Source organism: Mus caroli, unplaced genomic scaffold, assembly GCF_978045245.1.
Source record: "Mus caroli unplaced genomic scaffold, Mus_caroli_1 scaffold_10, whole genome shotgun sequence".
NCBI lineage: Eukaryota > Metazoa > Chordata > Mammalia > Rodentia > Muridae > Mus > Mus caroli.
In genome coordinates this window covers 102,508,134-102,525,365 of record NW_028227265.1, presented here as the reverse complement: position 1 = coordinate 102,525,365, position 17,232 = coordinate 102,508,134, and the positions used below count along the sequence as shown (strand labels likewise).

The following is a 17,232-nucleotide window of genomic DNA, read 5'->3' as shown; positions in this document are numbered from 1 at the left end:
TTTAAAAGGTCATCTATGGAGAACTAAAGAGAGGAGAATGAGGTAGGGGGATACAGTGGGGCATGTGGCCACAAGGTGTTGGGGGAATGACAGGCTTGCATTTATGGAGAAGGGCAGGGGAGATGCCATTCTGGGTTCTGCTTCTCCTTTAGGGTGTTCACCACTGCCTGCCAGGCCAGGCAGGGAGTGAAGCAGAGTCTGGGACGAACACTGTGGTTCTGAGTCTTCTGCTTTCTTCCTCTCAGGGTGTCCAGACACGGCTGCACACCAGGCTGAGAGGAGGAAGCAGAGTCGGTAACGGGGCAGGATCCCAGTCTGGTTGGGAGCGAGTAGCTGGGGGTAGGTAGGGGAGAGAGAAGACCTTCTCTGAGAATCTTAGTGTCATGGCTTTTAGTTGGAGGCCTTCTTCAAGGATCTTTAAAGCAGTTTTCTGAGATGATCTTAGCTTTTGCCCATTTCTCTATTTGGAACTGGTTTGAATGCATACGCTTTATTAGGGGTGAGCCAAGAGCTATTTAGATTTGGGGTGAGAATATCCACGTAGGGACAAGATCATTGGTTGAAAGCTAGGATACTGAGATATCTCATTAACATAGGGAGGTGTTCTAGGTGCTGTGTGACTGGCTACACCTGATCACCTGGTTGGGAGTTGCTTGGTTATGCGCTCTGAGGCAGGTATGAAAATGTGTGTGTGTGTGTGTGTGTGTGTGTGTGTGTGTGTGTGTGTGTGTGTGTGTGTAAATCAAGTCTTTCTCCTCCTCTCTTTTTGGAAGGGATGTTATTACCAGGCCACACAGAAATGCTTTTCATTTATAGAAGGTAAACCTAAACGTGTATACATGTACATGAGTTGGTGCTTTTGTCAAGGGTTGCTTCGTGACAGGATATTTCCACACAGACCAAAATGAGGACATGGAGTTAGTTATGACATGGCCAGGAATGCCACCAACAGCTCAGAGTTGATAGGGATAATTGTCGCTTTTCTGTGGGAGAAAGATTCTAGGGGGTGTGGAGGGGGGAAGAAACCTAGGCTGGATCCCAAAATGTAAAATTGATTTACACAAATCTGGAGGATACTGCATGTTGACCCAAGCCTCTCATGCTTATGAGCAGCCTGTTGGGATCCCTGTATAAAGCTCACATTCTGATTCAGCGGCTCCCGGATTATATGCTTGTGACTTCTCAGGGCATACAGGCATAGTCTGTGTGATCCTATTAAAGGAACTGTACAGCACAGGGAAGTCTCGGTGGTCAAGATACATAATAACAAAGGAAAGCTCACATTTTGCCACTGTTTCTAATCAAGTTTCTATCTGGGAGAAAGGAGCACAAAAAAGGGAAACACTTTGAGGTTAAGTCACTAAAAGAAATAAAATGGAAACTGTAAAGTTGAACACCCTACAGACTATCTTGAAAATGAGAAGGAACTACCCATGGGAGAGGAAGAAAGATAGAAATACTGAATGAAAACTTGGGATCGATGGTGAAGAAATGCCAGGGAGCATTTTGAAGATGGCTTTGCTATATCTTCACTGACATCAGAGGCATCCTTGGGCGTGGGGGTAATAATAGGGAGAAGTGGTTACACTCAGCCACTCATTTCTCTCGTCCACAATGAATGAGAGAGTGAGGCTCCCTCAAACTCAATGCCATGAACGGGAAAGTGGCAGCTTCAGCTGTTTTGTTTGGATAGTTAGAGTCTCAGTAATTTTGTTAAGTGGTGAAAGACCTAGGGTAATTCACATCACATGAAGCCAATGAAATTATGGAAAAATTAACTGTGCTTCATTAATTTATTTATTTTAAACTTGTACTCTATTAAATATCATACTGTGACTTCAGATGTAGAAATTTAATAATTTCAAATTGAAAAATTGAATAATTGAAAATTGGATAATTGAAAAATTGGCTTATATTTTATTGTGACATTTGTACATTAGGGGAAGAAAGGCTTTATGTTGTAGCTTGTGTTTATGTACCTTCTACAAGGTGTTTATTAAAAGTTTCTAGAAACTAGAGGAAATGAAGGAGATTTCTAATAATATTCCCCAAGTACATGCAAAAATGAAGCATTTTATGTGTAAGTATTCTACAAGTAAATATGCAAGACAATTATTGTAAATTTTTTTCTCTGAAGACAAATAATTTATACATTTCATTGAACATTTATGACTGATTTTGCTTCCTGGATTATAATATCGTGGCAAAACCATAGTATAGTGGCCGGTTTCCTTTCAATTAATTTTAAATACCACATTGGTATCTATATTTTCTTAGTAGCATTCTTTTTTTTTTTCCATTGGATTTCAACGCTGTTTCTGTCCTCATGAGACAGAACTAGCAACGTGAAAATGAATGGAACCCCAGTCTTAAGGGCAATGTTTCCAGAGATAAATATGGTGGTGATTTTCTACTCTAATTCTGTATAAAATTCTGATTGACTTTGTCATGTTAATATATAATTAGTTACCTGTCTCTGGCTTTTCAGACTCTTCTGATGAATATCCTGAATTGAAGGTAATAATGTTTACATTTTATTGGGTCTCACTAACTAACAATATTGGACTTACACGAACATGGTTAAATATCTCCTTTTGAGATTACACAGACTGCCACTGAGAAGCAAGATTCGGTACCAGTTGAAGACCCAGAAATGAATCATGAGATGTCATCCACGCCAGGTAGATTTAGAAATGGGAATTTCTCTTTAATAAGCGCCTATGAGCATTTGATGTGATCTGCCTTTGAGTTCAAATTCTTAGGCTCTTCTAATCTGATGGACTCATTTTATGTAAAACATTCAAATATCATCCTAACCACCATTCTTTCATAGCAAGCTGCCTGTGAGTTGAAGACAGCTTCTGTAATTGCCAGCTATAATCAGGTGTTTCAACTTGTATGCATTAATATGTCCACAGTGGACACACAGTGTTCTTTATGGTTTATGGGAGTTCAAGTTTTAAAATATTTACTTTTAAAAGATTAATGATGCTCCCTCAAAAATTACTCACATGTGTATCTAGGGAGCTCTTTGCTGGGCTGACGCAAAGATTCCTCATGAATGGGAGGTTTGAGTGATGCTGAATTACACACAAAGAAACTGTTTTAAAAACAACAAAATGAACAACATCATGGATACAAGACCTCTAAATTTAAATAATGAGATAGCAATTTGTAATGAACATTTGATAACTATGTGTATTTTATTAGTCAGTGAATGTCAAATTGAAAATTAAGCTTAATTGGAGGTTTTAACTGGGAAGGTAAAATTTGAATGTTTAGTGTAATTATTTTTTATTATATTTAATAACATTTTAAATTAAAGTATAGTGATATCACTTCACCCTGTTCGTTTCATTCTTCCAACTCTTCCAACCTCTTCCATGTCTGCTTCTACTCTTTTTCAAGTTGTTATTTTAATATTATTTATTACTTTTACTATATATACATGAATATGTAACATATAAATATGACCTACTGAGTCTGTTTTTGTTGTATAACTCACTTAATATTCTTCCTTTTATTACAAAGACTCATACACTATATTGGCATTTCTTTTTTTAAGTAAATATATTTATGTTTTGCCAGAAACCGACTTACAAGTGAAATCAAAGGAAAAGAAACAAACTCAGGCCTATGAAAATATTCAGTCAGTTGTATGTAAATACTCAAATTTATTTTTACACTAATAGTTTGTTAAATCACCATAGGTTAAATAAATTTATATTTTAGGGTTTAAGGATGTTCTGTATAGAAATAGATTAATTTTAAAAACATCAGAAGAAAATAGCTAGTTGTGAAAATTTGAACTTAGAATTGATAGTAGCTTTTAGGTAGCTAAACATTATCCTGGGATGTGTCCAGTAGGTTTCCTTATTATTTTTGAGTTTCCTTTGATATATCACATTGCTTTTATGACATATGTGTTCATGTTAATAAAATGATTTAGTCACTGTAATTTCTCTAGATACTTAGTTCTATAGAAAAACAAGTGAAATTAATACATTCAAAAACATATTTTAAGTGTCCTCAATTATGGGACACAAATAGTAATCATGTATTCTGAAGTTAGTAATTCCTACTATTGTTAATTTCCATTCTTTCATTCTATTGTCAGTTTAAATAACCATCCAATAAAATTTAAAATAAATGGCCTAGATAGCATATATTATTTTCTCTATTCAGTTTGTAAGTTTTTAAGTTTGTAACATATACTCCCTCATTTTCAAGAATACCTGTAGAAAACTTAGATTTTTAGCTACAAATTAATTAGGAAATGTTCATAGAAATAACTATTGGCATTCATTTTTTTCTAACATGTTTTCAAACATCCTCAACCAAAGGATATTGGTCAGGTGTCCATGACTGTGGGTCAAAGAAGCAAAAATACTGTAAGTGGAGAAGAGGAAGGTAAGAAGTGTATGTCATATATCAGTCATTCAGACGACCTTTACTAAAGACAAGAGGAGCCATACTAGTCTATTAACTAAACCAAGTAGCCTTTTGGATGCTTAGAGAGGCATGTGATGGAACATGGAAAACACACTTCTTATGAAACTATAAACCTCATGAGGGTTAAGTGACATTTTAAGTTTAGAGTGACATGGTGAGAGGTGAATTACACCTACATTTTAAGCATGTTCAAAGAAGAGCCACAGAGAGCAGGGGAAGAAGATGTACTGAGCGAATGAAAGGAAAGTTGCTGAATGCCGAGAGTGGTGAAAGGGGACAGTCTTAATATTCAGAACTGCAGAGTAGCGGACAAGTCTATATGAAGAGGACGCCTCCACTCTTCTTACTCTCCATTGGGAGGACATCAAAGGCTGAAGTAAACTACATTGTAGAGCTGTGTTTTTGTTTATTATGGGTGTGTGTGTTCAGCCATACATATTAAGCCAATGACTATGTATATGATTTTTCACTACAAATATTATGTTTTCAGCAGAGTCAGACTTAAACATGACATCAGGGGATGAGCTAAACAGGTGTTATAGCAGCGAGAGCAATCAGTCATTGGTATGCCATTATTTAATATCTCCTTCAACACTGTTTCCTCTTTTAAATATTATATCATCAAACAAGCAGAATCACCTTGTAAACTCTGTGTAACATATGTCACAATTTAATGTATAATCTTAAATAACTTAAGTAGTTGTGAGTCTTCAAATATTCCTTGAACCACCAATAACATTGTACACTTTATGCTCCATGAGGCCAAACACTGTCTCATGATTTTGCCTGCATTTATAAAGCCTTCTTACATGATAAATTAGGTGAGATCAAATTTGAATCTCATGATTAAAGAGTTTAAATTATGGATAATATCACATTTCTGAACTGAATTGTGCTCATGTTACAGGGTGGAATGGGTTATTCTTATTTCATAATGATGATACTTCACTCAATACTAACTCTGTTGAAGATTTAATCAGGCTTTGTGGGCGCTGACTTCAGGGTTTGTGTAGAAGGAGAATGTAGAGACATAAAAATAATCTGGTTGCCCATTGTAATGGAATATTATCTTCCAAAGGTACTTTTGTGTTTATAAACAATAAATCTTTAACACATTTAATTCAATATAAGAAATTAGTAGTTATTATTAGTCTTATATTCATTCTTTAGTAGATGGTGAAATATACTAAAATTGGATATAATACCGATAGTTCATATAGATGTATAATACTATAACCATATATACTTTGCATTAAAATATAATAATTTTATTTTATATTGTTGCTTATAGATTTTGTTTGTTTGTTTGTTTTCGAGGCAGGGTTTCTCTGTGTCACCCTGGCTGTAGACTAACTAAGAGATCTACCTGCCTCTGCCTCCTGAGTGCATGGATTAAAGATGTGTGCTTCTACTACCCAGCAGTGTTAATAGATTTATCCCTACATAAAGTTTGCCAACCCTAGCTCATGCAATTCTTATATGATTTTTTAAACCAAATTTAACCTAATGTACTGGGTATAAAATCTACAAGTTTTAGCGAACAGACTCATATAATTTTGTAAGCACCTGTTTGTTTTGGCATTTCACTTTCTAAATTAAAAAAGGATCAAACAATGAAATGGCAGGGGTGTGGGAATAATACCTTAGTAGACAATGGGTAAATTTTCATTTGTTACTGATGCTATAAAAATGACATCAATAAATATGAATCCTTAACAAAATTGCAGCTAGTATGGAGGCAAGATGCACTTGTGTCCTTTCATTGAAGGTTGAGGAAAAAATGCAGAAGCCTGAAAGCAATGGAACAGACAGAGATGAATACCCCTCTGCTGCTGCTGCGAGTGCTGCTGGGGTTGCTGGTGCTGCTGCTGGTGCTTCTGTTGGTGCAGCTGCTGCTGGTGGCTCTGCTGTTGTTATTGGTGGTGGTGCTGCTTCTGGTGCTTCTGGTGGTGCCCCTCCTGGTGTTGTTGGTGGTGCTGGTGGTGTTGCTCCTGCTGCTGGTGGTAGTGGCACTGATGGTGGTGTTGTTGGTGCTGGTGGTAATTTTGTTACTGCTGGTGCTGCTGCTGCTGCTGCTCCTGATGCTGCTCCTACTGCTGCTTCTGCTGCTGCTGCTGCTACATCTACTGCTGCTGCATCTGCTGTTGCTTCTGCAATGGAAGAACTGGTTCTACAGAGAAGATCTGGTGAAATTAATAACCAGAGATTTCTTACTAAGGAGAATGCAAGGCATGATCGGTAAGAACATGATATTCAATGGTAGATAATTGCTACTGTCCTATAAGAAATTCTAATTTGGGATAATTTTCATAAGACAAATTCTATGCTTTTATGAATGCATATAAACCATAATGTTAAGGATTTTATCCAAAGGGTAATAATCAGGGTTGCCAGATTTGAAGAAAAAGATGTTCTTTTACATGGTTTGTAAACAAAATCAGCAAAGAAGTGCATACAAATTTGTTCAATAAATGCAATAGGCAATATGTGAACGAGTACACTCCATTCAATAGAACTTTGTTTATACAGGTTAGACACAGAACTCAGTGGTTCCATGGTTGAGGCTTGGCTTGGCTTGCTCTGATGAAACAACACCATGACCAAAAGCAACTTCAGGAGCAAAGTTTATTTCAGATATAGTTCCATAGTTCATCATCAAAAGCAGTCAGGACAGAAACCCAACAGGGCAGAAGCCTGGAGGCAGGAGCTGTTGTGGAAGCCATGAAAGGATGCTGCTTACTAGCTTGCTCCTAGTGGCTTGCTCAGCCTGCTTTGATAAAACAACCCAGGATTACCAGCCCAGGACCACCAGTTCAGGGATGACATTATCCACAGTGAACTGGGACATCACATACCAACCATTAATCAGCAAAATGGCCCCGGAAATGGAGGGTACCTTTCAACTGAGGTTCTTTCCAGATGACTTTAGGTTTGTGTCGACTTGACAAGAAAAAACAAACAAAAATAAAAACAAAAGCAAAAACTGCAATCCCTACCACTTTGATAAAAAGTATAAGCAACACTGAACTGAACAACCAAAATAAAAACTAATAAAAATAAAATAAAAATAAATTAAAAATAAAAACTGAACAACCAAAGATGGAAGCAGAAGTCTGTAGCTAGCACTAAATTGCTGCACTGTGCTAAATGTAAAATTATGTTAATGACTTAAAGTATAGTTTTAATGATGTCATCGCCCATGTATAAGATGTTTTGCTATGTATTACACTGTATTTCCACACCAATTCCATGTACATTTTACCTAAACTGAAACTTTAATCACATTATTTCCAGAAGTTTTAAATTTTCACTTCTATCAGTGAGTTCAGTATTTTTAATGAAACCTTTAGGGACTTTATACATGAGTATGGTATCTATGCTACTCTCAACCCCACCGTTATCTCATCTCATGTCCCCTCCACCTCCCCAATTTATGACCCACTGTTAATTATCATATATATGCATACTCTATATATTCATATACTGTATATACAATATTTTGAGTCTAATCAGCACTGTTCTTATGTATTTGTATCTGCTGCCCATGTAGAATAGGCAACCTATGTGGGAGCTTGACTTTGGAAGAAAGATCAAGAACTCGTAGATTTCCTTCATTCACGGTGGCATGGATAGGCTTAATTATTGACAGTTATTTTTCCTGATAATAGAACAGAACAGCATAGTTATACACTGAAGCCTATTCGTGTCAAGAAGCTTTAAGTTGTGGACAAGTGATGTTCACAATGCAGAGTTTAAGAATGTGGTCACTGAGGAAGCCTAAATGTAGTAGACATGTGCAGTCAATTCTAGAGAAAACAAATTTATCATGAAAGGCAGTAGAAAACAAAATAGTTGGAGAATAATATGGCACTTAGGCTAGATTTTTTTTACTGGTAGCTTTTAGATTATGTTTTCATGATGTTGAGAAAGGATGCTTTTGAGAGGAATGTGGTTATTCAACTCAATTTGTATGTCCAAGGAAGCATAGTATGTTCCCAGTGAGGGTTTCTGATAAGCTAACTGATTCTATTCACACTATTCCAGGAAAAGAGTATATTTTTTCATTTTGATTTCATTAAGAAATGTAATAAAGCTTTTAGAATATTATACATTACATGCTGTACAGACAGAATTCTGAGATATGAATTCTTGTTTGTAATTGACTAGCTGTTCGTATTTGGGCAACTTACTTGGTTTTTCTTTGTCTAGATCCTTACTTTATAAAATACCTAAGCTATCTTTAATCTAACAGAATTCTAGTTAGTTCAACATATTTACAGTAATTAGAATAATTAGACTAATGTACAGTAATTGTATAGGTGATCCTGGAAATCTACTTAATATTCTTACTAAATTTTTTTCCATCATGTGAGGAACGAAGCAGTACATTTCAAATAGATTTTACTGCTTGTAAAAGTTTATTTAAAAAATTAATCTTGTTTATTGCTGTCTATCAAAATGTGAGTAATGTCATGATTTTCCTATATATACTTAATAAATAGGATAGTTACAAAAGGATATGCTTTCTATAAATAATTAGTAATTTTATATATTATTTTTATTTTTTATGTTCATCATTTTTGTGATATTAACTTGTGCTTTTTATAGGCCCCGAAAGAAAACATCTAAGGAAAAACATAAGGTATTGTAAAAAGAATAAAATGTAGGTTTTTTTTACTCAAAGTGTTATATTAAAGGTTGTGAAACCTCATGAACTCAATGTTAAAATACATCATAAAACATACAATGAAGAGGTATAAAAATTCCCAAACTCATACACATCAGGAATGCCAACCCTTAGAAGTCCAAAGCAGGGGAATTTTCATGAGTGGGACAAACCTGTAGTACATGGAGAGTTCCAAGCCAGTGTGGGACACAGATAAGACCACCTCAAAATATAAAGAAAATAAAAAGGTTAAAAAAAAATAGAAATCCCTTCTGTCTAAAGAACACTGTTTTGGGGAAAATGTGTCTAAGAAAAAGTAGCAATTGATAAGAGTATCCATTTTACTGTTAAATTCTAGAGGGCAACCATGAGTAATGGCAATAGACTGTAATGTTTGGGATTCTATGGTACCTCACTGGCTAACAACTCCAAACGAAGATCATTCCTGGTACTGGGCTTTTAAGTTGTTAGTTTCTGGTATCTTGAAGGGATATTGTTGCCATTTTATCAGGTGGCTCCATTTTACTTTTTTTTCCCCCTATGGAATATTCTCAGCAGCAATGAATAAAGGTTCCTATTTCTTTGTATCTATTTGTAGGCAATTACGTTCTTGACCTTAGACATTCTTCTGACTTGGATGACATGAGTTCTCAAAGAAATTTTTTTTAAGTTACATTTTCCTGAGCGCACCACTTACTGTGTCTTAGAACATGACAAAAATCAAGCTGTGATGAGTGGAAGGTTTATCCCCACTGGTTAGCTTTCACAGTGCTGAAAGGTGCTATGCAAGGTACTGTAGGAGAAATGGAATCCTCAACCTTAGTACAGTAATGACATGGCCTGGGAAGCTATGCCTATGTGTTTAACAGTGGCATTGACATCCTAAGAGTAAATGACCACGTTCTGATTGTATTAAAAGTTTACTTTGTGAGATGAAGCCCATATGAGCACCATTACTGACCTAAAATACTTGTGGCTAGCAGGGTCTTTGGGTCATAGGCCCTAGGGAAGAACGTACTATTAGTACGCTGCTAAGTGGACACAGTATTACTCTGACTTCTAATAACTTTGTTATCCTCACAGTTCAGTGTATCTAGATGCCTTCATCTAGAAAGCTTCTGTTTACAACAGCGATGAACACAGTGACCCCAGACAGGCTACTGTGCAGAGACTGAAACTGCAGAATGCTCAACCTTAAAGGGACCATATATACCTCATGCTTGTTCCTAGGGCTCCGCAATGATTGCAGAGGATGGAGCAGAAAGGGTGTAAGGGCTAGAGGTTGTTGTTGTTATCTTTTATACACAGAAAAAAATTGTAAACACAGCTGTACATATGAAACCACAGTCATTGTAGTTACATGTGTAAGACCTGGGTGAGCTCAAGCCAGACAAAACTCTGACACGGAGAAGGGAGTTAGGTACACAACCCTATCACTAACCATGCAGCATCCGGCAAGCATCTGGGAAAGGGAGAGAGCTTTCTCTAGTGCTTTCCTTGGTTTGGTAAGGCAGCACACCTAAGAAGTTTTGGGCATCGGACTACTGATCTTTTTTTTTTTTTTTGGTTTTTTCGAGACAGGGTTTCTCTGTGTAGCCCTGGCTGTCCTGGAACTCACTTTGTAGACCACGCTGGCCTCGAACTCAGAAATCTGCCTGCCTCTGCCTCCCAAGTGCTGGGATTAAAGACCTGCACCACCACGCCCGCCCGTCTTCAGACCACTGATCTTTAAGGATGCAAAAACAAGGAACAAAAGATAGTTGGGCAGAGAAGAAGGGTGCGCTTTGGAAGAGTTAGGAGAAGGGTAACTATGAAACACATTGTATGAAACGTAAAGAACTGGTAAAATGTGTCAGTTTTAAAAACATATTTCTCTTCAGTGGTTTCTTTGGCTTTGTATAAAATGAGTAATTGCTGCTTTAAAAAATTTTTTTTAATTTAATTTTAATTTTTTTACAATGGTATTTATCTCTTAGGTAACAAAACAAGTCAGAGCTGTGGTTGATGTAACTCAGTTATCTGAATCAGTCTCAGAGGATGGTGAGTTATCAAAACAAAGACATTTTACAGTTAATTTTATTAGAATACATATGCAAATCAACTGTCTGGTCCCTCTTATTTTTCAGAATTCAGTATTCCAAATATTTTACATTCTTATGTAACCCCTTCTTCCCTCCCTCCCTCCCTCCCCCCTCCCTCCCTCCCTCCCTCCCTCCCTCCCTCCCTTCCTTTCTCATTTGCATTAGCAAGAATCAAGTCTAGGCCCTGTGTATCTGAACTAGACAGGCTAGTCATCTATCATAGAGCTAATTTCTAACCTCCATATGAACTTGGACATTTCCAACTTTAATAATGAATCTTTGGGCTCCTCAGCAAACTTTACCCCTCCATTTACATGAGTTGGATTTAATTTTCTTGGTAATATTTTATGGGTGTTTTTGTTATATGAGTTTTCCATATTTTATCAGATTTTTCTGCATTTCATGTATTTTAATAAAGTACATTTCCCTTCCTCTTTATACAGTATATATTAAGAGAATAATACTACAGAATACTTGAGGGAGCTAGCGAGGTTCTGAGTGAATGTGTATTGTCTGACACAGGCATGAGGATGTCGAAGACCCAGTGGCTTAGCCCATTGGGGTGGCTTAGTCTTCCCTGAGTGAGGCTCCGAGGATGGCAAAGCTTTCTTCTGGTCCTAGTGTGAGTTTTGACAGTGTGTGCAGAAAATGTCCATCATAGCTTTCTCTCTTCTGATGTTTAGTCTTTGAGACTGCTTTCCTATTGACACTGCTCCTACCAAGATGAGCTAACCTCACCTTACTTAGCTGTATGCAGTAACCCTGCCTCCCTGTTCAGCTGTCTCTAATAAACACACTGAGCTACCCAACTGCAAAGGCTTCTCTATCAGAAAGCCCAATCTACCCAATCCCAGCATCTCTCTGTATGTGTGTCTGTATGTCTTTGTTCCCTTGCCAGGCCTAGTCAGCTTTCAAGGGCCTTGGCCGAGGAAGGAACCTGACGAGTACTAGTTAGAAAATAACATGAATTGATTAATTTTATGCTTCTGGAGTCTTGAGGAGTCCCAAATGAAGGTCCTGGCCACTTGATATCAGTTGATTGCTTCCTGGGCCATAGATCTTGAAATCATCTAATTCCCCATATAAAAGCAAAGAGATTCTCTTTAGAATCTCTGCGTATATGCATATGATGTATATTTATTTATATAATTGATCTTATTTCTTTCATATAATATATTTTGATCAGTTTATCCTTTCTCATCTCCTCACAGACCCCCCTCACCTCTCCATCCTAACTTTACAAATTCTTTCTCTCTTTATGAAATGAACAGGAAAATAAAAAACAAAAAAGCACAAGGAACACACACACACACACACGTTCCAACCCTATAAGAACACAAAGTAGGAAACCATGGTATACAAACAAAGGATGAGTAAGGTTAAAAAATAAAGTGTCCAAAGAAAAAATTAGGTGACCAATAAAAAGAATACCTCTGAGTTGTTTTGTGTTTCCTGTGTACTACTGGCCAAGGGGCCTCCCTTAAATGTAGTTTGTATAATAGGATCTGTTTTAAGAGCACTATTCCATCCATAGGGTCTCTTCCCCCATTCTTTTAACAGCCTTTGAAAGGCTTCATTTTTATAGTATGTTTTGTGACTAGATGTCAGCATAAAGATGTTGTTTAATAACTCTGTTAGTTATTAAAACGATATGGCCAGCTGCCTAATAATTGAGGCAGAGTTACTGTGGATTTTAAAATCAGCTTTTGCACAATTACTGGCTGAATTACCCCCAATCTATTTTTCTGTATACCATACTGTCAATTCCCCAGTACTTGCTCTTCCCCATGTCACTTGCTGTTTGAGTCTTGGGTTGTTTCTGCTCCAACAGTCTGTCCTCAGGAGGATTCCTCTCTGCCTTGTGCTCCTAATCCATTACGTCTAGTGGAGACCTCCTGTTCTCTAGCTTCTTTCTCTGTCTTCTCCTTCCTCCTCTCTACTTCTTTTTCCTCCTCATTCTCTCCTGGTGGTTTCTCCCTGTGTTGGCCAGCCCAGTAACTGAAGCCCCACCTACCTCTATTCTCCCCAGTAATTGGCTGTAGCCACTTCTATTTAACCAATGGCTTTAAACTGGGGAGCAAGGTTTACACAACAAAGACCATTGCACATAGGAATCTGCTCATAGGGGGCAACCAGATCTTGGGATTCAGAATTTAGCATTTGCATACACAGCACCAGATCAACCCCCAACATATAGATCTTGAGGGATACAGCTAATTAATCTATGAAAAATCTTGTTGTTTTCCCTCCTTCTGCATCTTATTAATCCTTAATTTAAAAAAAATGATGAAGTAAGGCTATTGGTGTGAGCCTTAAAAAAGAGACTTATTTTTAATTTTTATTTATGTGTATATCTGAATGTGTGCAATAGCCCACAGAGGCCAGAAGAGGATCTGATGCCCTGGAGTTGGAGTTATGGGCAGATATCTGTCATCTAATGTAGGTACAGGGGTCTGAAACTCTTGGGGTTTGGCGTCTTTCATAGATTAAAGAGAAATCTTTTTGCCTGGCCGATGGGCAGGAACTACTCTCAGCACTGCAGGCACCGGCCATAGCTTCCTTTAAAATTTTCAGATGTTTTTCCTTTCAGTCTGCATAGTTTTCTAACACGTACCCTGTGAGTGTGTCAGTCTTCATAGTGGGTCTCTGCAGAGCGGCACTGTTCTGCTGGTGCCGTTTTGTCCTGTCCAGTGTTCAATCTTGTTGCCTCCGTCTACAATGCCTTTGTTGTATTTATTTACTGTATGTCCCTGCGTGGGCATGTGCCAGAGCACATCTGTGGAGTCCAGAGAACAGTGGTCATGAGTTGATTCCCTCCACTATGTCTGTCCTAACGATCGAACTCAGATTGCCTGGATGGGCAGGAAGAAACTTTACCCAATCTCATCTTGCTGATTTCATGCTGGGCATGGGTTTATCACCTAACCTCAGCAGTCTGATCGACACTTTGTTCTGTGGTGGTAGGAATCAAGCCTGGAGTCTTGGGCCGTCTCTAGGTGAGGGATCTCTATCCCACTGGACCACGACCCCAGTGCCAGATGTTCTTTCTGGTCCCCGAGGCAGCACTGTGCTGGCCTCAAACCCAGGATTCCTGTACTTTCAGTCTTTGAACAAACACTGAGACTATGCAAACACTCCACCGCTCTTGCCTTGGCTGACTCTTCTTCTGCTCATGCTTCTGTGCCTTGGCCTAAAATCCCTCATGCAGCAGGGACTTGGGGCTTTAGGAATTCAGTGTTTTCAGAATCTGAAGTCCATTGTCTTGAAAATTGTCTTACACACCACCTGCCTCCCTGGCCCCATTTGTTTGCTTCATGTACCAGTAGTAATCTGTACATTACCCTTTCTCTACACTGGGCAGAAGCAGGCTTCAGTATTCTCAGACCTCTGTGGACTGGCTGCAATCCTGCTTACCGTCCGCCCAACAGTTCCATGCATTATTTTACAACATACAACAAAACTCATAGCTTTGCTTGTTTGTTTTTTTTGTTGTTTTTTAACCTCAGCTATTTGAATTCACAACTGTCATCAATCTGTCTTTTCTACTAGACTTTACACTAAAAGCATAGATCTAGTCTGTTCTTTTTACAGTTTAGTTTAAGGTAACTAGCACCCTAGACATTTTGGCAGCATTCAGGTCTATACCTGTTCAGAAATGAAAGGAGATTTAAATGTACTCACATCCACACATATCCACATCCACACACAATATATATATGTATATATGTGTATGTATGTATATATGTATACATATATGTATATAAAACAAAAAAGGTCTTCCTGTATATAATTTTGTCTTTTTTCCCCTTTATCCAGATTCTGGAAGGCCATTTAAAAAACAGGGTTCACTTAACTCAGATCATGCATCAATAGATCTTAAAAAAGTCAATGAGCTACCTGGAAAAAGAAATAAAAAAATAGAAACCGAGAAGAATGACCTCAAGAAGGAAATATCAGAAACAAGGGAGGAGAAATCAAAGTTAGAGGATGAAGTGGTACAGGGGGACGAAGAATTCTGGAAGCTGAGGTAGGACGTGCTACTGGGAAAACCACGTTACAGATATGGAGAGGTAGTCTAGGAATTGCTGGTTTTCCTTCCACAGTTTTACAGGAGAAAAATTCTGTGTCTCATGGGTTGAGAAATTGTTGGAAATAATAAAACCAGTTGATAATCATGGATATCACTAATAACTACATATACACTCTCTAAAGTATCAGTTTTAATGTGTGTACTGTAGGCATTCTGCATATAGAAAGGTCACTGTTCATTGCATAGTATTTAGAAATAATTCAGCAGGTATTATCATCTAGAACAACTTCCTACATTCTTACCTATTTATTTTAAATGAGCTCATCAATATAGAATCATATATTTAAAATCTGGGAAGCTTAAAAATGTCTTTGACCCATATTTCTAAATCTTTGTAAAGTAAGTTTATATTAATTTATAATTCTACCAATAGAGCATGAAATGGTCATTTTAATTACTTAAAACTTTTTTTTTAAAAGAATACACTTTTATTTTGGTGTGTTGAAGATAATGGGCTTATTCCAAATCATCATACATCAAATAAAAGGTACAGTGGGAATGGTTACTGACTGTGTTACGAAGTCATCACTTTCATACATAGATTAAAGCAAAAAGACACCCCTCCTTTTTTTTCTTAAGATAGCACCTCACACTGACTGTAGCCCTGGTTTGTCCTGAACTCACTGAGATCCACCTGCCTCCACCTCCAAAGTGCTGGGATTAAAATCACAAACGTGTAAAGTGAGTGAGTGAAGTAAGGTTGAGGGGAAGAGTGGAGAGCAGGGAAAGTAGTGCCCTGTTCGGAGCAGAGTGAACTGTGCAGTGAAAGGAGGGGGTGGGGGAGACATTGGGGGAGGGGGACCTAGAAAGAGGGGCAAAACAGAGGGGACAAGAGAGAAGGGGTGGGGTGGGGTTGGTAAGAGAGGACCAGAGAGCAGGGAAGAGAGAGCATCATGAGAGAAGCCCAAATGGAGAAGCTGAGGGAGGCGAAGCCCATGAGCTGCAGGAATGGTAGGGGTGGGGTGAGAAGAGCGGAGGAGCTGAGCCTCGGATTCTGAGTGAGCCTGGAGACTAGCACCATCTTTTATTTTGTAATAGGCACCACAATGTACCATTTGCCCCAGGTTTCAATTGGACCTGACACATGTCAACACACCTGTAGGGTTGGTTGTTTTCTATCATGAAAGAACATGGTGGTTAACATTAGCTTAGCTATTTCTTGTTGTCCTGTCTGAAGTGGGATTCTTAAGTCTTTCCATAAAATATATAATAATCAACAAAGTAAGTTAAAATTGTTAAAAACCGAAAAAAACAAGCAAGCATAAAAGGCATAGATGATGTTAGAATCTTTAATCTAGTCTTTCGTTTTAACTTAATTTTGGGGGGATTGTAATTAGGTTTATTCTTTCCCTTTTCTTTCTCCAAACACTCCCATATACCCTTGCTTGCTCTGTTATCACATGCACATATGTACATATACGCAACATATTATTAAATACATTATTACATATTAAGTACATGATTACATATTAAATACATTATTAAATACAACCCCAGTCTCCTAATCTTAAATTATAAAATGTAAGATACTGGCCTAGAAAGTAAAAGTATTTGACAATGCAGATCTGTGTTTTCTTTTATTATAAACAGACACTCTTTCATACAATTTATCATAATGATAAGTAACGTATAAAGATGAGAGTGGATACTGTGGTCTTTTTCCAGCAACCCTAATTTCACGGCACACACCTTCAATCCAGGTTCACTCTCAGAAAAGAACTTGAGGAGACAAAGAATATCCATTGCATCTATGAAATCATGAAGAAACATTTAAATGAAAAAGAAGATCAACACAAGGAGAGAGCTGCGGTAGCTCAGCTCGCGACGCATCTGAGGACACGAGACCGGGAACTGAGGATTACGAGGGACACCCTGAAGGAGGTGAACCGGTCACCAAAACACCCCCATTGTCACTCAGCTTCACAGGGTTGCTTAGAATGGCC

General features: G+C 37.8%; 1 protein-coding gene across 8 annotated transcripts in view; it reads left to right on the top strand.

The window, feature by feature from the left end:
- The window catches only part of LOC110300178 (uncharacterized), a 149,190-nt gene that overhangs the window by 111,206 nt on the left and 20,752 nt on the right, over positions 1-17,232 (top strand). For 4 of the 8 annotated variants that reach the window (XM_085844040.1, XM_085844042.1, XM_085844038.1 and 1 more), the window contains exons 50-59: positions 2,489-2,517; positions 2,600-2,681; positions 3,589-3,656; positions 4,344-4,410; positions 4,943-5,016; positions 6,221-6,690; positions 9,061-9,094; positions 11,095-11,158; positions 15,016-15,226; positions 16,990-17,170. In XM_085844040.1, the coding sequence (XP_085700166.1) occupies positions 2,489-2,517; positions 2,600-2,681; positions 3,589-3,656; positions 4,344-4,410; positions 4,943-5,016; positions 6,221-6,690; positions 9,061-9,094; positions 11,095-11,158; positions 15,016-15,226; positions 16,990-17,170 (1,280 nt within the window). The remainder of the gene's footprint in view (positions 1-2,488; positions 2,518-2,599; positions 2,682-3,588; positions 3,657-4,343; positions 4,411-4,942; positions 5,017-6,220; positions 6,691-9,060; positions 9,095-11,094; positions 11,159-15,015; positions 15,227-16,989; positions 17,171-17,232) is intronic. The other 4 variants (XM_085844043.1, XM_085844041.1, XM_085844044.1 and 1 more) reach the window with 3 other exon arrangements.